The 21,093-nt window shown below is 40.4% G+C and overlaps 1 protein-coding gene across 3 annotated transcripts in view; it reads left to right on the plus strand.

Moving 5' to 3' along the window:
* The window catches only part of LOC126236401 (COMM domain-containing protein 2), a 47,598-nt gene extending 38,871 nt beyond the window's left edge, over positions 1 to 8,727 (plus strand). For all 3 annotated transcript variants that reach the window (XM_049945694.1, XM_049945693.1, XM_049945695.1), the window contains exon 5: positions 8,162 to 8,727. In XM_049945694.1, the coding sequence (XP_049801651.1) occupies positions 8,162 to 8,362 (201 nt within the window). In that variant the 3' untranslated portion in view covers positions 8,363 to 8,727. The remainder of the gene's footprint in view (positions 1 to 8,161) is intronic.
* The last annotated feature ends 12,366 nt before the right edge of the window (positions 8,728 to 21,093 follow it).

A 21,093-nucleotide genomic window follows, 5' to 3' on the forward strand; every position in this document is an offset into this window, starting at 1 on the left:
TGCTGTTTTTGTTTTACGTAAGCGATTCGATAAGTTTGAGAATTTTTAGCCATAAGGTTGGTTTTGATATCTTCTGCAAGGCAAAACAGTTAGCTTTGAGGCCCTTTTCCATTTTGTGAAAGAGCCAGAAATCTGCCAATGATAAATCCAGTGAGTAGGGAGGCTGATAGAGGAGCAGGATGTTCATATCTGTGAGCCATGTCCCCATAGCAAGTGATGTGTGGGAGGGAGCATTGTTATGATTCAGTGTCCATCCTCCTTGCCATTTCACTGGACTTTTCTTCAGATTGCTCCCCTTACTCATTTCAAAACCTGCACATAGAAAGGCTGTTAAGTTTGTCCAGCTGATACAAATTAATGCTATGCCGTCCAGCGACACCAAAGTGGTGTGCGCGAAATAGCGGTCAACAGCCAACGACACTACAGTTGTGTCGTCTGAATAGCATCGCTCAGAGGCTGGCGACACCACAGTGGTGTCATGAGCATAGTATCATGCAGTGGCCATCGACGACACTTAGGAACTTTTGCATTCTGTTGATGTTTTGTTTAGGTAACAATAAGTTACACACATCAACAAGATTTTTGTTTTTATAAGTACTTGAGCTTCCCCCATGAACCATGGACCTTGCCATTGGTGGGGAGGCTCGCGTGCCTGAGCGATACAGATGGCCGTACCGTAGGTGCAGCCACAACGGAGGGGTATCTGTTGAGAGGCCAGGCAAACGTGTGGTTCCTGAAGAGGGGCAGCAGCCTTTTCAGTAGTTGCATGGGCAACAGTCTGGATGATTGACTGATCTGGCCTTGTAACATTAACCAAAACGCCCTTGCTGTGCTGGTACTGCGAACGGCTGAAAGCCAGGGGAAACTACAGCCGTAATTTTTCCCGAGGACATGCAGCTTTACTGTATGATTAAATGATGATGGTGTTCTCTTGGGTAAAATATTCCGGAGGTAAAATAGTCCCCCATTCGGATCTCCGGGCGGGGACTACTCAAGAGGATGTCGTTATCAGGAGAAAGAAAACTGGTGTTCTACGGATCGGAGTGTGGAATGTCAGATCCCTTAATCGGGCAGGTAGGTTAGAAAATTTAAAAAGGGAAATGGATAGGTTCAAGTTCGATATAGTGGGAATTAGTGAAATTCGGTGGCAGGAGGAACAAGACGTTTGGTCAGGTGATTACAGGGTTATAAATACAAAATCAAATAGGGGTAATGCAGGGTAGGTTTAATAATGAATAAAAAAATAGGAGTGCTCGTTCGCTACTACAAACAGCATAGTGAACGCATTATTGTGGCCAAGATAGACACAAAGCCCATGCCTACTGCAGTAGTACAAGTTTATATGCCAACTAGCTCTGCAGATGATGAAGAAATTGATGAAATGTATGACAAGATAAAATAAATTACTCAGGTAGTGAAGGGAGACAAAAATTTAAGTCATGGGTGACTGGAATTCGTCAGTAGGAAAAGGGAGAGAAGGAAACATAGTAGGTGAATATGGATTGGGGGGAAGAAATGAAAGAGGAAGCCGCCTTGTAGAATTTTGCACAGAGCATAACTTAATCAAAGCTAACACTTGGTTCAAGAATCATAAAAGAAGGTTGTATACCTGGAAGAATCCTGGAGATACTAAAAGGTTTCAGGTAGATTATATAATGGTAAGACAGAGATTTAGGAACCAGGTTTTAAATTGTAAGACATTTCCAGGGGCAGATGTGGATTCTGACCACAATCTATTGGTTATGATCTGCAGATTGAAACTGAAGAAATTGCGAAAAGGTGGGAATTTAAGGAGATGGGACCTGGATAAACTGAAAGAACCAGAGGTTGTACAGAGTTTCAGGGAGAGCATAAGGGAACAACTGGCAGGAATGGGGGAAAGAAATACAGTAGAAGAAGAATGGGTAGCTCTGAGGGATGAAGTAGTGAAGGCAGCAGAGGATCAAGTAGGTAAAAAGCCGAGGGCTAATAGAAATCCTTGGGTAACAGAAGAAATATTGAATTTAATTGATGAAAGGAGAAAATATAAAAATGCAGTAAGTGAAGCAGGCAAAAAGAATACAAATGTCTCAAAAATTAGTTCGACAGGAAGTGCAAAATGGCTAAGCAGGGATGGCTAGAGGACAAATGTAAGGATGTAGAGGCTTATCTCACTAGGGGTAAGATAGATACTGCCTACAGGAAAATTAAAGAGACCTTTGGAGAGAAGAGAACCACTTGTATGAATATCAAGAGCTCAGATGGCAACCCAGTTCTAAGCAAAGAAGGGAAGGCAGAAAGGTGGAAGGAGTATATAGAGGGTTTATACAAGGGCGAAGTACTTGAGGACAATATTATGGAAATGGAAGAGGATGTAGATGAAGACGAAATGGGAGATAAGATACTGCGTGAAGAGTTTGACACGGCACTGAAAGACCTAAGTAGAAACAAGGTCCCGGGAGTAGACAACATTCCATTAAAACTACTGATGGCCTTGGGAGAGCCAGTCCTGACAAAACTCTACCATCTGGTGAGCAAGATCTATGAGTCAGGCGAAATACCCTCAGACTTCAAGAAGAATATAATAATTCCAATCCCAAAGAAAGCAGGTGTTGACAGATGTGAAAATTATCGAACTATCAATTTAATAAGTCACAGCTGCAAAATACTAACGCGAATTCTTTACAGACGAATGGAAAAACTGGTAGAAGCGGACCTCGGGGAAGATCAGTTTGGATTCCGTAGAAATGTTGGAACACGTGAGGCAATGCTAACCTTATGACTTATCTTAGAAGAAAGATTAAGAAAAGGCAAACCTACGTTTCTAGCGTTTGTAGACTTAGAGAAAGCTTTTGACAATGTTAACTGGAATACTCTCTTTCAAATTCTGAAGGTGGCAGGGGTAAAATACAGGGAGCGAAAGGCTATTTACAATTTGTACAGAAACCAGATGGCAGTTGTAAGACTCGAGGGGCATGAAATGGAAGCAGTGGTTGGGGAAGGAGTGAGACAGGGTTGTAGCCTCTCCCCGATGTTATTCAATCTGTATATTGAACAAGCAGTAAAGGAAACAAAAGAAAAATTCGGAGCAGGCATTAAAATTCGCTGATGACATTGTAATTCTGTCAGAGACAGCAAAATACTTGGAAGAGCAGTTGAACGGAAAGGACAGTGTCTTGAAAGGAGGATATAAGATGAACATCAACAAAAGCAAAATGAGGATAATGGAATGCAGTCAAATTAAATCGGGTGATGCTGAGGGAATTAGATTAGGAAATGAGACACTTAAAGTAGTAAAGGAGTTTTGCTATTTAGGGAGTAAAATAACTGATGATGGTCGAAGTAGAGAGGATATAAAATGTGGACTGGCAATGGCAAGGAAAGCGTTTCTGAAGAAGAGAAATTTGTTAACATCGAGTATAGATTTAAGTGTCAGGAAGTCGTTTCTGAAAGTATTTATATGGAGTGTAGCCATGTACGGAAGTGAAACATGGACGAAGACTAGTGTGGACAAGAAGAGAATAGAAGCTTTCGAAACATGGTGCTACAGAAGAATGCTGAAGATTAGATGGGTAGATCACGTAACTAATGAGGAGGTACTGAATAGGATTGGGGAGAAGAGAAGTTTGTGGCACAACTTGACTAGAAGAAGGGATCAGTTGGTAGGACATGTTTTGAGGCATCAAGGGATCACAAATTTAGCATTGGAGGGCAGCGTGGAGGGTAAAAAATCGTAGAGGGAGACCAAGAGATGAATACACTAAGCAGATTCAGAAGGATGTAGGTTGCAGTAGGTACTGGGAGATGAAGAAGCTTACACAGGATAGAGTAGCATGGAGAGCTGCATCAAACCAGTCTCAGGACTGAAGACCACACCAACAACAACAACAACAACAACAACAACAACAACAACAACAAGTACTTGAGCCCTTTCAGCATTGCGGATGAAAGAGACAATATGATTCTTTACGCAGAATGCATGAACGTCTTGTCTGACTTTCCGGACGACTTAGCCAATCGGGAAGAAGACATTGGATATAAAAAAAAGTTTGAAGTGAAGCAGAATCATAGAAAGATAGTGAAATACATTCAAGAAAAATTTGGCAAATGCTACGGTTGCCAACTGATTTGGCTGAATCAGATGAAGAAGACAGTGCACAGTGGTCAGTCTTTGATTTACTGAGGAGCAATAATAAATTTGAAGGATCACTGGGTCCAAACATATTTCCCAAAGATACACAGAGCATCAAGGATATTGTAGAATTATATATTGGGAACGATCTATTTGAATATATTAGCAACGAAACCAACAAGTACTACAGTCAAAATTGCAATAGAAGGAAACTGGATTTTAAAAATGCCAAATTTGTTGACGTTGCCCAACCCGAACTTAGAAAATGGTTTGGGCTTGCTATCCTTATGGGAATTGTAAAATATCAAGGATTGATGATTATTGGTCAACAAAGCTGTTGATTGGCACACCAACATTTCGCAAAACGATGTCCCGCAACCGATACAGACAAATATTATCATTTTTACATTTTTCTGACTGCAACAGTAAATCAGATATTGCTGACCAGCTTGTCAAAGTGCAATTCGTCATTGATTATTTTTCCAAGAAGTTTAAAGATATGTTTAACCTAAGTCAAAACATCTCAATTGATGAAGGAATGACGCTGTGGCATGGACGGTCAAGTTTTAAAGTTTACAAATCATCGAAAATTACAAAATACGGCATACTCATTCGGATGCTGTGAGATTAGAGTATGGGATACATTTCCTCATTTAAGATATATTCCGGCGCTGGGCAGCCTTTAGCAAAAACAGTGACAGAACTATTGACACCTTCTGATGGAAAGTGGCATCACCTCTGCATGGATATTTATTACTACAGTGTAGAACTTGTAGAGAAGTTACTTGAAAAGAAAATTTGAATTTGTGGAACGATATGGCAAAATGGAGGATTTCTTGAAAATTAAAGCATGCAAAAGTCAATGCGTTTGAAGCTTGTCATCAACAGAAAGGTGACAAGCGGCCGGCGACAAGCCCAGTAATCCAAATTAGTGCTGCTGGGGCCAAACAAATAAATTTGTACAAGACGTGCCAACAGCAAAGTGTTAATGGTGCACCACCACATTTGTTGGCAGAAAAGGCACATCACTTTTGTTTTGGATTTTGAATAATGTACTTTCTTTTGTCAAGGAGAGGACGTTGTGTGCTGTTCTGATGACTGCCTTTTTTGCTCAAAGTCACAAGGGGCACACTCCTTTTTACTACTTCTTGGGGGGGATTGTCGCTTTGTGAGAATATGGCATGGGAAATCTGTTTGCAGATTAGATTTGTGGGTATCACCTGTCAGTGATGAAGGCCTTCTTCAGCATGCTGTAGGTTGTCAAAAATGCAGATACTGTTGGTGGGTTTAATGTGGACAGAGACGTGGGTGGAGCCATTAGAGAAGTGGAGGTCAATGTCCAGGAAGGTGGTTTGTTGGGTAGTGAATGTGAGAGAAGGTTTTTTTTATTCACGTCTACTGTCACAAACTTTTTGTGAACAGATTACCGGGTTTGGTCAATAATGACCATTATCATATCTGCAGCAAAAATGGGAAAAAACATAAATACACTCACAGATTGTCTACAGCTTAAAAACAATAAGTAGATCATAATGAAAAGTACTACTGACAAATATATGCATTAGTGCGCTTTAAGTATGAAGAGGCATACCTGTTTATAAAAACAAAGTCCTAATGTACTGTAGCCATAGTGGCCTCATCAAATGTTAAATGCAAAATCAGCACCAGCATTGCCAAATGTACATAAATAACATCATAGGCACAAGTCATGTTATCAGTAGCACTATTGTTCAAAACGAGCTGCCGTACAGTAGCCACAAAATGTTTGTGTTGTAAGTTCACCAGATGTCACTAATGTCGGCATACCCTAGTTTTCAATAGTTAATTGAACAGCATAAAATAAAGGGGGATACGATAGTTGAAGTCTGTAATGAGCTTATAACATTACAGTAATAAAAAGCAGCTTATAACATTACAGTAATAAAAAGCAGTGAAATAGAACACAACAAAAGTCAGATCGTTAAAAAGAGGAAGATTTAAGAGACAATAGTTGACATATGCTCTAGTGCCAATATTTTAGATAATGAAATAAGTAATAAACACTTTTGATAATATTAAAAACCATAAAACAAATTGCTCAAGAAGCCACAATAAAAGAAAACAGTGCTGCACATAAAACTAGTTTTATGTTTGTTTAAGATCTTTTTACAGTTGTCAACAACTTTCACCCACACTGAGACAGATTTGGTGTTTACTTAGATACAATAATAATTATGTGCTTTTGGTAAGTTCAATGTGTGGTTTTTTTAATAGATAAGGATTAAGGATAGGGAAAGGAACTTTATTTACTTTCTATAATAAAGAGTCAGAGCACCAACGAGTGCGATCTTTTTACAGTTGTCAACACCTTTCACCCACACTGAGACAAATTCCGATTCATTTATTTTAGGATGATTCCTGGTCCTGAGAACCAAAGGCATACTTGACATGCAATACGATGAATCCTTATCTCTGTTGAAAACTTCACAAATCTGAAATGTCCGATAAGCAATGACATCACTTGAATTGAAATTATATAGCCCTTTTACTTTATCGACTTTTGGTCCACGTACAAGAGCAACAGTGACCCAGCTGTTACCGTGTCCATTCGTATCCTTGTTAGCAAGAGTGAAGTTCAAAACTGCACCGCAAAACACCAATGGCCCATGCAAGGTGACTTGAGGGCCTACGTAATCCTTGGTAGTAATAGAAATGTTGTCTATTGCTTTAAAAAGTGTAAGACGCGAATGCCTACTCCTCCTAAAATAACGCGGCATAACTAATCTATCTCGATGCTGCTGCACGTGCGGCTGCTGTACGACTGATGCTGTCTTTCCAGATTTATTACTTATATGACTGCCCCCTCCTCTCTCCCTCCTCTCCCCCTGACCTCCTCCTCCCTTCCCCTCCTCCCTCCCCCTCCCCTCCCCTCCCCTTCTCTTCCTCTATCCTCACCTCCTTCTCATCCTCTCTCTCTCCTCCCCCTTCTCCTCCTCTCACCCCCTCCCCCTTCTCCTCCTCTCTCCATTTTCCTCCTCTCTCCCTTTTCCTCCTCTCTCCCCCTCCCCTCCCCTTCTCCTACTCCTACTCCTACTCTCTCCCCCTTCGCCTCCACTCTCCCCCTCCCCTACCCTCCCCTCCTCCTCCTCCTCCTCCTCCTCCTCCTCCTCCTCCTCACTCCCTTTCTCTCCCCATCCCCCACCCACTCCCACTTCCTCTCCACTCCCTGAAATATATCCTATGTTCCCATAACCCCCCTGGCCTCAACCTATGCTAGTTCCTGTCCTTCACCCACCTATCCTTACCTGTACCACTCCAGCACTGCACAGCCTTCTATTCCATCAATGCGCCCACAAGTCTGTTTCCCCTCCTTTACGTCTCTCCTTTTTGTGCTCCCCTTCCACCCCCTCCCCCCCTCAAACCTCACAAATGAACCTAGCAGTCTTACCCTTTCCCTACCATGTGTCTGTATACTCTTATAAGCAGCACTACACACTCCCCCACCCGTATACTGCTTTCCCTCCCCTCATCCTGTTTTCCCTCCCCCCATCCTGTTTTCCTTCCCCCTCCCCACCCCAGCCCTTTCTTAACCCTTCCTGCCCACAGATTGCTTCTCCCATCAGGCACCCACAGATTGATTCTCTCATCAGGCATAGTCTCTCTCTCTCTCTCTCTCTCTCTCTCTCTCTCTCTCTCTCTCTCTCTCTCTGTGTGTGTGTGTGTGTGTGTGTGTGTGTGTGTGTGTGTGTGTGTGTGTGTTAGGAGGCGGCCGCCTATTAGCTGAAAGCTCAAATGTATAGCAATCTTTTTCTTGTACTTATCTGCAACTCAACTTCTCCTCTGTATGGTGAGTAGCAATGTATCCTTCTTACAATATTACCAGTAGTCCATCCTGATTTTCCATTGTTTGAAATATACTCATTACACTGTCTGATCAAGTGTTTACCATAAATTGCAATTACACTGAAGCCTTTGGGAGAAAGTAATATAGCATATTATTTGTTCTTTGTCACAACAAAAAATATCATGTGTGAGATAAAAATGATTTGTAAGTATTCCTTTTCTTTTCAGGTAGCATCAAGATCATTAATGCAACAGGTAACTCCCCTTATAACAATGAATCTTACATTGACAGAAGCTGGTAAGGGTGATAGCAATATTTGCCTTCAAACAGATCCAAATAATTTACTTCATATTACACAAGTACTTGAAGAAGCCCTCCATGAAGCAAAGAGTCAGCACACACGCAGGGTTTTACGGAGCTTTAAATAGAAAATATCCTGTTTGCTCTCTCTCACACCTGTTTACAGTGCTTTCATATTGAAAGCAAATGTGTTGGTAACTGTGGAGCTTACAGACCAGAATTACATGCATATTCTTACAGAAGAGTTGGTGCCAAAGAGAAATGACATGATTTGGACAAAGTTCTGATTGCTGGAAGCAGTACAGTTATTGCAGTTTGTCTAGGATCTGAAATCAAATGAGCAAGAGATAAATTACATATGTTAGAAGTAATGGACAATACTTTCCAGTGTTTTGCTCACATTGTTACATACATGATTGTTTTCGTCTTTTTTTAGGTTTCAAATGCTGTAAAGCGTATATATTCCAAATAAAATATATGCTTTTTGTTTTTATTTTTAAGTGTAATTTGTTCTTTACCGACATTAGTCAGTTTACTTGTGATCTCATTTGTTCATTCATTTCTTAACTATTTGAATCTTTGAGTAGATGTATCTATCCACAGCAGTCTTTCATTCTTAATATAATGTGAAGAAGTAGGACAGTAATTGTCTTTACTTGATCCAGCCATCTGCCTACTTGTCTTGCAGTATCTCCGTCTACCGAAGTAGTGTATCCCCATTTCGGTAATGATATTTTTATCTTTGTTAAAAAAGTTTCAGTAAATCTAAGTATGTAGAAAAGAAGGTCTAATGGGAAGTGGAGCTGTTCATTCATTACAGTAGAAAAGAAACTCTAATTTACTGGTATTGTAATTGAAACTGCTGAGGCAAGGTTCATTTTCATGGGTGGGCAAAAATTCATAACTGGGGTACCTGACCATCACTTTCACCTTCAGATGTAACAAAATGTGAAAATTTAGCACTCTGTAGGAGAATGTGGAGGGAATACACTATGTGATCAAAAATATCTGGACACCCCCAAAAACATAAGTTTTTTATATTAGGTGTGTTGTGCTGCCACCTACTGCATATTAACGACTTCAGTAGTCATTAGACATCATGAAAGAGCAGAATGGGGCGCTCCGCGGAACTCACGGACTTCGAATGTGGTCTGGTGACTGGGTGACACTTGGGTCATACGTCTGTGTATGAGATTTCCACACTCTTAAACATCCCTAGGTCCACTGTTTCTGATGTATAGTGAAGTGTAAATGTGAAGGGACACGTACAGCACAAAAGTGTACAGGCCAACCTTGTCTGTTGACTGACAGAGACCGCCAACAGTTGAAGAGGGTTGTAATGTGTAATAGGCAGACATTTATCTAGACCATCACACAGAAATGCCAAACTGCATCAGGAGCCATTGCAAGTACCATGACAGACGAGAGGTGAGAAAACTTGGATTTCATGGTCGAGTGGCTACTCGAAAGCCACACATCATGTCGTTAAATGCCAAACAATGCCTCGCTTGGTGTAAGGTGTGTAAACATTGGATGATTGAACTGTGGAAGAACCATTGTGTGGACTGACAAATCACGGTACACAATGAGGCAAGCCGATGGCAGGGTGTGGATATGGCGAAAGACAAGTGAACGTCATCTGCCAATGTGTGCAGTGCAAACAGTAAAATTAGGAGGTGGTGGTGTTATGGTGTGGTCATGTTTTTCACGGAGGGGGCTTGCACCCCTTGATGTTTTGTGTGGCACTATCTCACCACAGGCTTACATTGATGTTTTAATCACCTTCTTGATTCCCACTCTTGAAGAGCAATTCAGGGATGGCGATTGCATCATTCTACACGTGGTTACACAACCATAACATCCCTGCAATGGACTGGCCTGCACAGGGTCCTGACCTGAATCCTATAGAACACCTTTGGGATGTTTTGGAACGCCAACTAATTGCCAGGCCTCGACAACCGACATTGATACCTCTCCTCAGTGGAGCATTCCATGAAGAATGGGGAGCCATTCCCCAAGAAATCTTCCAGCACCTGGTTGAACGTATGCTTGCGAGAGTGGAAGCTGTCATCAAGGCTAAGGGTGGGCCAACACCATATTGAATTCTACCATTACCGATGGAGGTCACCATGAAATTGTAAGCAATTTTCAGCCAGGTGTCCGGATACTGTTGATCACACAGTGTATGTTTAGAATAATAGCGGACGAAGCACCGGGCAGATATGTACCTTGTTAAATAGTTCATAATGGGAGCTACCCTAGTCTTCACGGGAGTTTTAACCTCTTCACAGGCAGTGGGAAGTATACTTAGCACCAGTGAAGCTTGGTGGCAGGAGGAACAGGACTTCTGGTCAGGTGTGCACAGGTTTGTAAACACATAATCAAATAGGGATAATGCAGGTGTAGGTTTAATAATGAATAAGTAAATAGAAAAGCGGGTAAGCTACTACAAACAGCATAGTGAACACATTATCGTGGCCAATATAGATATGAAGCCCACGCCTAGCACAGTAGTAAAAGTTTATATGCAAACTAGCTCCGCAGATGACAAAGAGATTAATGAAATGTATGGTGAGATAAAAGAAATTATTCAGATAGTGAAGGGAGATGAAAATTTAATAGTCATGGGTGACTGGATTTCGACAGGAGGAAAAGGAAGAGAAGGAAGTGTAGTAGGTGAATATGGAATGGGGGTAAGGAATGAAAGAGGAAGCCATGTGGCAGAATTCTGCACAGAGTGTAATTTAATCTCCGCCAACACTTGGTTTAAGAAATGTAAAAGAAGGCCGTATCTGTGAACGAGACCTGGAGATGCCAGAAGGTTTCAGATTGTTTATATAATGATTAGACAGCGATTTCAGAACCAGCTTTTAAATTGTAAGGCATTTCCAGGGACAGATGTGGACTTGGACAACAACTTATTGGTTATGAACTATAGATTAAAACTGAAGAAATTGCAAAAAGGTAGGAAATTAAGGAGGTGGGACCTGGATAAACTGAAAGAACCAGAGGTTGTTGAGAGTTTCAGAGGGAACAGTAGGGATTGATTGACAACAGCAGGAGAAAGGATGGTTCAAATGGCTCTGAGCACTATGGGACTTAACATCGATGGTCATCAGTCCCCTAGAACTTAGAACTACTTAAACCTAACTAACCTAAGGACAGCACACAACACCCAGTCATCACGAGGCAGAGAAAATCCCTGACCCCGCCGGGAATCGAACCCGGGCGCGGGAAGCGAGAACGCTACCGCATGACCACGAGCTGTGGACGCAGGAGAAAGGAATACAGTAGAAGAAGAATGGGTAGCTTTGAGAGATGACATAGTGAAGGCAGTAGAGGATGAAATAGGTAAAAAAAAGGTAAGGTGTAGCAGAAATCCTTGGATAACACAAGAGATATTGAATTTAACTGATAAAAGGAGAAAATGTAAAAATACAGTAAATGAAGCTGGCAACAGGGAATAAAAACATTTAAAAAAAAAAAGAGATTGACAGGAAATGAAAAATGGCTAAGCAGGAATGGTTAGAGGACAAATGTAAGTATTTAGAAGCGTATGTCACTAGGGGAAAGACAGATACAGTGTACAGGGAAGTTAAGGAGGCCTTTGGGGAAAAGATAGCCACCTGTATGAATATCAAGAGTACAGATGGGAAACCACTCCTAAGCAAATAAGTGAAAGCTGAAAGCTGAGAGGTGGAAGTAGAACATAGAAAGTCTGTACAAGGGAGATGTACTTGAGGGCAAAATTATAGAAATAGAAGAGGACGTAGATGAAGATGAGTTGGGAGACATGGTACTGCTAGAAGAATTTGACAGAGTACAGAAGAACCTAAGGTGAAACAAGGCCCCAGGAGTAGATGACATTCCATTGAAACTGCTACTAATGATAGCCTTGGAAGAGCCAGCAATGACAAAACTCTTCCATCTGGCGAGCAAGATGTATGAAACAGGTGAAATACCCACAGACTTCAAAAATAATATAATAATTCCAATTCCAAAGAGAGCAACTTCTGACAGGTGTGAATATTACTGAACTAATAGTTTAATAAGTCATGGTTGTAAAATACTAGCTTGAATATTCTTTACAGAAGAATGGAAAAAGTGGTAGAAGCCAACCTTGGGGTAGATCAGTTTCAATTCTGGAGAAATGTAGGAACATGCAAGGCAATACTGACCCTACGACTTAGCGAGAAGATAGGCTAAGGAAAGGCAAATTTACATTTGTAGCATTGATAGAATTAGAGAAGGCTTTTGACAATGTTCTCTGAAATAACCTCAAGATTCTGAGGGTAGCAAGGATAAAACACAGGGAGTGAAAAGCTACTTACAACTTGTACAGAAACCAAATGGCAGTTATAAGAGTTGTGGGATGTAAAGGGAAGCAGTGGTTGAAAAGCAAGTGAGACAGGGTTGTAGCTTATCCACTATGTTGTTCAATCTGCACTTTGAGTAAGCAGTAAAGGAAATAAAAGAAACATTTGGAGTAGGAGTTAACCCTTTCTACGTCTGCGATTCCATATGGCATCATTAAGTATTCCTGGCTTTTTTGAGCTTCCCAATGCTTCAATGATACCATTTGGCATCGCTTCACATGGTTTCGAGTGTGGCCAACAGATCACAGTGGCGTTTGCTTTGATGACTCGCCGTTTGTTTGAAGTGCAGAACAGAGTAGTGTCGTGAGTTGTGCTGCTGCATTTGTGAGTGAACACTGTTGTGTTTAGTTTTATTCTGTGTATACTGAAATTCTTGGTTATGGAACCAACTTTACGTAGTTCCTCAAGGGCAAGGGAAAGAAATACGGTAAGTTTGCAATACAGTTATGTATGCATTTTTTTGAGTAATTATTATGTAATTTCTAATGATGCTATTTGGAATCATTATTTTATTTATTAACCAATAGCTTCAAAAGCACTTTTGCAATGGATATGGCATATGTGCAACATATACAGTAAATATTCATCACAAAAATATTCCCCAATTTTTTTCTAAATGTGATGCACAAAGTGTTAAAGTCCAGGAAGAAGAAACAAAAGCTTTGAAGTTTGCTGATGACATTGTAATTTTGTCAGAGACAGCAAAGGAGCTTTTGCTGATGGCATTGTAATTTTGTCAGAGACAGCAAAGGAGCTGAAAGAGCAGCTGAACAGAATGGACAGAGTTTTGAAAGGAGGATATGAGATGAAGAACGACAATAGCAAAACAATAATAATGGGATGTAGTCGAATTAAATCAGATGATGCTGAGGGAATTAGATTAGAGAAGGGAAAAAAACCACTGTAAGTAGTGCATGAGTTTTGCTATTTCAGCAGCAAAAAAACTGATGGTGGCTGGTTAGGAGAGGATATGAAATGTAGAGTGGCAATGGCAAGAAAAGCATTTCTGAAGAAGGAAATTTGTTAACATGAAGCATAGATCTGTTAACATCAAGTATAGGTTTAAGCGGCAGGAAGTATTTTCTGAAAGTATTTGTATGGAGTGTAGCCATGTACTGAAGTGAAATGAACAGTTTAGATGAGAAGAGAGCAGGAGATTTTGAAATGTGGTGCTAAAGAAGAATGCTGAATATTAGATGAGTGGATCACTTAACTAATTTTATTTATTTATTTATTTCATTTATCCATCCATTGACAATAAATATGTTAACGAGGACGAACTGAACAGAACTGGGCAACAAAGAAATTTGTTGCACAATCTGACTAGGAGAAAGGATCAATTTGTAGGGTATGTTATGTGACATCAAGGGATCACCAGTTTAGTAATAGAGGGAAGTGTGAGGGGTAAAAATTGTAGAGGGAGACCAAGAGATTTGTACAGTAAGCAGATTCAGAAGGATGTAGGGTGCAGTAGTTACCGTACTTACTCGAATCTAAACCACACCTGAAAAATGAGACTTGAAATCAAGGAAAAAAAAAAAAGAAAATCCTGAATCTAAGCCGCACCTGAAATTTGAGACTCGAAATTTCAAGGGGAGAGAAAAGTTTTAGGCCGCACCTCCAAATCGAAACAAAGTTGGTCCATTGTAATATGAGACACAATTTAGGTCGAATGAATGACGATACAGCTACAGTAGTTTGGTTCGAGTCGTAAGCTTAGCAGTTAAGCTTTACCAGGTAGCCATTGCTATGCGTCAGGCGCTCCGTCTGTATTTATACGGGTACGCTTCCTTTTTCACGTGCTCCGTATGGTTTGAATTGATTGCTTATTTTTCTTTGATCTGATAAGTGTCGTTCTCTTTGTTTTAGGTGTTTACGTCTCACTAAGTTGAAAATGCATTACTGTACTGTGTCTTGTATTGTTTGTCGTATTCTGATAATGTTTGTTTACGACCTGTCACCGCTCGCTGCATGGCTTGCTTTTGTGCACGCTACCGCCGCTTAAATTAAAAAACAAAAGAGAGGAATTGTCTCATTAGCGAAACAATGGCAAGAGACTGCTGTTTGTTGTTACTTACACTGCTGCTTTCTTCGATAATGATCAACATGAACCAAATAATAGACTGCGTATGATAGAAGACGCTCTGAACGAGAGTTTAGCGAAAATTTTTCTCCGTTTGAAAATCTTTGCAGACGCCTCTTTAGTACATTATATTCTGCACAGAAATTAGAGTCATCTTAGATTTAAAAATCTAGTCAATTTCCGTGCTTCATTTCTGACTGTACCACTATTAGGCATAAGAATAATATGAATATAAACATGACATGATATGTATATTCTTCCCCGTTTGCTGTTGTCTCACTCAAGTTTCGTAGTTTATTAGGTAGACAGGATGTAAATGAGATAGCAGCAAACAGGAAACAATACATGGCAAAATGTTTATATTCGTATTATTCTTATGGTGAAGAGAATACTGCATGTGATTCACAATACATAAAAGTTCCTATTAGCAACCATCTCTTCTCACAGGTAGGAAAAAATTCAGAACATAGAGTTCTGACAAACATCCCAAACAGTCTTGCCAGTCGGATTTTCGTAGTACATTGAAATGCTGCGACATTCGAAGATGAACAATACGGAATTTGTGTTTACTTCGTTGGATAATGTATGAAAATGCAGTGGTCGAAACTCGGAGCGGAGAAAAAAAGCTCATCTCCACCTTTTTTTTAATTTATTTGCTGACGCAGAGGTTTTGGCGCCAGTATTTATCTTTGTATAGTGCTACATATATTCGACAGCAGAACTTAGTTGTGGCAGCACCTTCGAAGGGCGGCACCTACCAACATTTTTCAGAACTTCCGCTTACTTTGCACTCGATTCTAAGTCGCAGGCGGTTTTTTGGATTACAAAAACCAGAAAAAAAAAGTGCGGCTTAGATTCGAGTAAATACGGTACTCATAGATGAAGAGGCTTACACAGGGTAGAGTAGCTTGGAGAGCTGCATCAAACCAGTCTTCAAACTGAAGACCACAAAAACATGACGTACTAGCTCTGTACACTCCTGGCATCTAGTAGTAGTTCGCAGCAGTAGCTGTATTTTGTGTGTGTTATGAAATATAGATTTTAATTGTTTTGAAGTGTCTCTTGTACCTTACAGGGGCCATGGGAAGTATACAGACCACCAAATAAGATTGTTTTAAAGGCCAGTAGGAAGTATGTGCACCACAAAAGCAATTTTTTCATCACAAATGGGATGTGTAGTTAGCACAGAATTAATCTCTCTTTTTGTGGACTGTGGGAAGTATACTTATCACCAGCTCGATTGTTTTACTAGGTTCACAGGAATGTGTCTTACCATCTCTGAATGGGTCTGATGTCTTATGGTAGTACACTGTACAAGGTTTATTTTTAAAAAAAAAAAAAAAATCTATACAAGGTATGTATAAAAATGCTGCAACAATCTATCATGACATCACTAAATTTGTCACATGTAGAGCCCGAACACATTGCTTTATTTCTACAGTACACACTATTGTGACGTGTCTTGGCTCATTTCTTTATTGTGTGGTAATAGAGTTCCTACGATTGTTTTAATCATTGTGGTAAGTAAACTTGAATCAATGTTAACACATTATGAAAATTAGTTAATCATATATTATTCATATTGCAACTGTTCATTACCTTTTTTGGAATAATTCTGAGAAGCAAGTCTGTACAAACAAATACACACCAGAAGCAGCATTGGAGTTGCTGTTTTCACTGTCTGGCAATCCTGATAATTATGAAACAGAAATTGTTGAAGGTCCAGATCATGAATATGTTTCAGGCATTGTGCATGGCTGTGACCGTATTTGCTTCCACACCATGGTAACGATAGTAGTCTAAACAGTACCTGCGCTCTGGATATTGGTGTTTCTAGTTGTGCTATAAGTGGTGAAGAGTGGTTTGCAGAAGAAGAATGGTCACATGACACTGTTTTTGACTTGCTTCACCAAGCTACACAAGGAGAACCAGCTGTTGAGTAAGTTATTGACAAAATACCACACAGAGAAAGACGACTTCTGTTTTTTATTTACCACTGAGGTACTGGAGCATGTGGTTTATCAAACAAGTCTTCACACAGAGCAACTGAAACAAAAATAACAAGCCAGTTAGACTATAAGTGAGATGGCAAACAACTGGAGAAATTTATCTGTAGGTGAGTTAGATGTCTGGATTGGGATGAATATCTTGAAGGGTATCACTTTGTTTCCATGAGTAGTGCACTACTGCAGTTCAGAAACTGCTCTGGTCGGCCATATACAGGGTGTTTCAAAAAGGTACGGTCAAACTTTCAGGAAACATTCCTCACACACAAATAAAGAAAAGATGTTATGTGGACATGTGTCCGGAAATGCTTAATTTCCATGTTAGAGCTCATTTTAGTTTCGTCAGTATGTACTGTACTTCCTCGATTCACCGCCAGTTGGCTCAATTGAAGGAAGGTAATGTTGACTTCGATGCTTGTGTTGACATGCGACTCATTGCTCTACAGTACTAGCATCAAGCACATCAGTACGTAGCATCAACAGGTTAGTGTTCGTCACGAATGTGGTTTTGCAATCAGTGCAATATTTACAAATGCGGAGTTGGCAGATGCCCATTTGATGTATGGATTAGCACAGGGCAATAGCCGTGGCGCGGTACGTTTGTATCGAGACAGATTTCCAGAACGAAGGTGTCCCGACAGGAAGACGTTCGAAGCAACTGATCGGCGTCTTAGGGAGCACGGAACATTCCAGCCTATGACTCGTGACTGGGGAAGACCTAGAATGACGAGGACACCTGCAATGGATGAGGCAATTCTTCGTGCAGTTGACGATAACCCTAATGTCAGCGTCAGAGAAGTTGCTGCTTTACAAGGTAACGTTGACCATGTCACTGTATGGAGAGTGCTACGGGAGAACCAGTTGTTTCCGTACCATGTACAGCGTGTGCAGGCACTATCAGCAGCTGATTCGCCTCCACGGGTACACTTCTGCAAATGGTTCATCCAACAATGTGTCAATCCTCATTTCAGTGCAAATGTTCTCTTTACAGATGAGGCTTCATTCCAACATGATCAAATTGTAAATTTTCACAATCAACATGTGTGGGCTGAAGAGAATCCGCACGCAATTGTGCAATCATGTCACCAACACAGATTTTCTGTGAACGTTTGGGCAGGCATTGTTGGTGATGTCTTGATTGGGCCCCATGTTTTTCCACCTACGCTCAATGGAGCATGTTGTTATCATTTCATACGGGATACTCTACCTGTGCTTTCGAAATGTGGTGCTACAGAAGAATGCTAAAGATAAGGTGGGTAGATCACGTAACTAATGAGGAGGTATTGAATAGGATTGGGGAGAAGAGAAGTTTGTGGCACAACTTGACTAGAAGAAGGGATCGGTTGGTAGGACATGTTTTGAGGCATCAAGGGATCACAAATTTAACATTGGAGGGCAGCGTGGAGGGTAAAAATCGTAGAGGGAGACCAAGAGATGAATACACTAAGCAGATTCAGAAGGATGTAGGTTGCAGTAGGTACTGGGAGATGAAGCAGCTTGCACAGGATAGAGTAGCATGGAGAGCTGCATCAAACCAGTCTCAGGACTGAAGACCACAACAACAACAACAACTCTACCTGTGCTGCTAGAACATGTGCCTTTACAAGTACGACACAACATGTGGTTCATGAACGACGGAGCTCCTGCACATTTCGGTCGAAGTGTTCGTACGCTTCTCAACAACAGATTTGGTGACCGATGGATTGGTAGAGGCGGACCAATTCCATGGCCTCCACGCTCTCCTGACCTCAACCCTCTTGACTTTCATTTACGGGGGCATTTGAAAGCTCTTGTCTACGCAACCCCAGTACCAAATGTAGAGACTCTTCGTGCTCGTATTGTGGACGGCTGTGATACAATACGCCATTCTCCAGGGCTGCATCAGCGCATCAGGGATTCCATGCGACGGAGGGTGGATGCATGTATCCTCGTTAACGGAGGACATTTTGAACATTTCCTGTAACAAAGTGTTTGAAGTCACGCTGGTACGTTCTGTTGCTGTGTGTTTCCATTCCATGATTAATGTGATTTGAAGAGAAGTAATAAAATGAGCTCTAACATTGAAAGTAAGCGTTTCTGGACACATGTCCACATAACATATTTTCTTTCTTTGTGTGTGAGGAATGTTTCCTGAAAGTTTGGCTGCACCTTTTTGTAACACCCTGTATACTGAAGCCTATGACATGCAAACATTTCAAAAAGATATGTCAAAATATTCACATGAGTGAGAATAGGATGAAACCTATGATAAGACTTCATAAGGTCAGGCCACCTATAACTTTTTGAACAGCCCACTTCGTAGGCAATACACCAATAAGGTATTCACTGTGGCTCAAAGCATGATACCTCTCAGATGACAGACATCGTTTAAGCAATAGATGCATTTGAAACCAGTCTAGCGAAGGTACAGTGTTTGGTGTTTAGCAGGCTCAGACAGGTGATGTTATACATAGGGGAAGTCAGATCTACAGAAAATTCCCTGGGAAACTGAGTAGTCATTAGCCCGACTTGTTGAACAATGGTATCTGTTTTATAGGCACTGTGAGAGCAGATTGGGAAGGACTCCCTTCAGTGATGAAAGAGAGATGCCATGAAAACAGTAAAATTTCTGTTGCAATGCAAAAGTGGTATTGCTGCCATAAAATGCACAGACAATGAACCTGTTACTAGTTTGTCAACTTCCAACAACCCTGTACACACCAAAAGTGTTTCAAGGAGGAATATAGATGGTACTACCAGCCATAGTAGTTGTCTGACAACTGCAGCAAAATATAATAATTTAATATAAGATGCATGTCACTTCAATCAACTCAGAACATTACGCATTAAGTCAAAGTTTTTGTAAATGGTGGCATCAGATTCTCTACCTCCTTCTAGACATGGGAGTTGTAAATGCTTTTATATGGTACAAAATGGGTAAAGGACAAGGATACCAGTATCAACGAGCCTTCCATTAATACTTGCGAAACAGGTGATAGATGGCTTCCTGTCCCACACACAAAAAAGACTTTCTAGTAATCTTTATAACCAAGAAGAAAGCCTTAGCAAGTCACATTTGACTACAAAAGTAGGGAATCATGTAACTGTTTTGGGGGAAAAAATGATGCAGACATTATGAAATATGTTCTACAAAACCCAAGACGAGAGAACAAAATACATGTACATCCACTGCAGAGTGCCCTGTGTATCATCGAACCATGCTTCTGCAAATTTCTTGGAAACGTAAAAAAAATTGACACTTGTCTGAATGTTTGTTTGTGAGAAATATTACTCATTTACAGGCATTGAATTTGAGCCTCTTGTTAAAAATTAAGTGTCAGTACTTTTGAAATAAAGTAAAATAAAAATCTCTATGCCCACTTGAAACAAATTAGGAAACATTGGTCTCGGAAAACCCATCTTGCACTCTTCTCACATGATATCTTGAAAATTGTGGATCAAAGTAAACAGGTGGACGCAGTATTTCGTGACTTCTGAAAAGCTTGTGACTCAGTACCAAACCAATACTTACCAACAGTGGTATGGTCTGCAAAAAGACAGCTTGCTGTACACAATGTGCTGCATGTGGAAATATTTAATTGCCAAACCAATATTCAGGCATACAGTCCATCATCAACGGCATACATTGTGCACCTCTGTGTCATATGAGGTTTGTGTCACATGTGAAATCTTTATGGTGTTAAAATTGATGTGGGCCTGTGTAGTACACAGGTTGTCATGTGTACATGTTAAAACTGCCAAATGCTAAACAGCCACACTTCTTGGTTGTATTTGACAATACATACTACTAAACTAAACCCAATAAAATATGCACTTTTCTTAGTGCAATGACTCACTACCCCTGAATCATTGGCAGCTGATGTAGTTTGGACAAACAGGGTATCTGCACCTACGGTCCCAAAATTTTGCAGTTTATTAGTAGTCAGGCTCCTTTGCAGGCCCATTAAGGAACTGTTAACTAATTAATGATGTTTATGAAGTGAATTGCTGATACTGGATCACAAGTGATGGATACTTTACTATAACACTGAGTAATATTATAAGCTCCATGATATAAATATACCAATCAGAGTTGAACATAGCAACAATACAATAATTTCCAGTCTAGCAGAAGACAAAAGTGTTACATTGTTCACAGACATACACAGAACATTGGGTGAAACTAAGCTCCATGAGGGCTATAAGTGTGAAGGGATCTAACTTTTATCATAAAAAAAACTTACCCCTCAATGAGGAATAAATGTTACTAGCCTGGTACTCATAAGGTGCGGCAAAAACATGACAGCATATATTTTGGTCCTTAGAAATAGTCTTCAGAAGCAGCTCTCTATAAGGTTGATCTAGTTTCTTAGTCATTGCTGACAGTGTAGTTAATAATGTATGGAAAGTTCTGG

The sequence above is a fragment of the Schistocerca nitens genome, chromosome 2 (assembly GCF_023898315.1).
Source record: "Schistocerca nitens isolate TAMUIC-IGC-003100 chromosome 2, iqSchNite1.1, whole genome shotgun sequence".
In the NCBI taxonomy this organism is placed as follows: Eukaryota; Metazoa; Arthropoda; class Insecta; order Orthoptera; family Acrididae; genus Schistocerca; species Schistocerca nitens.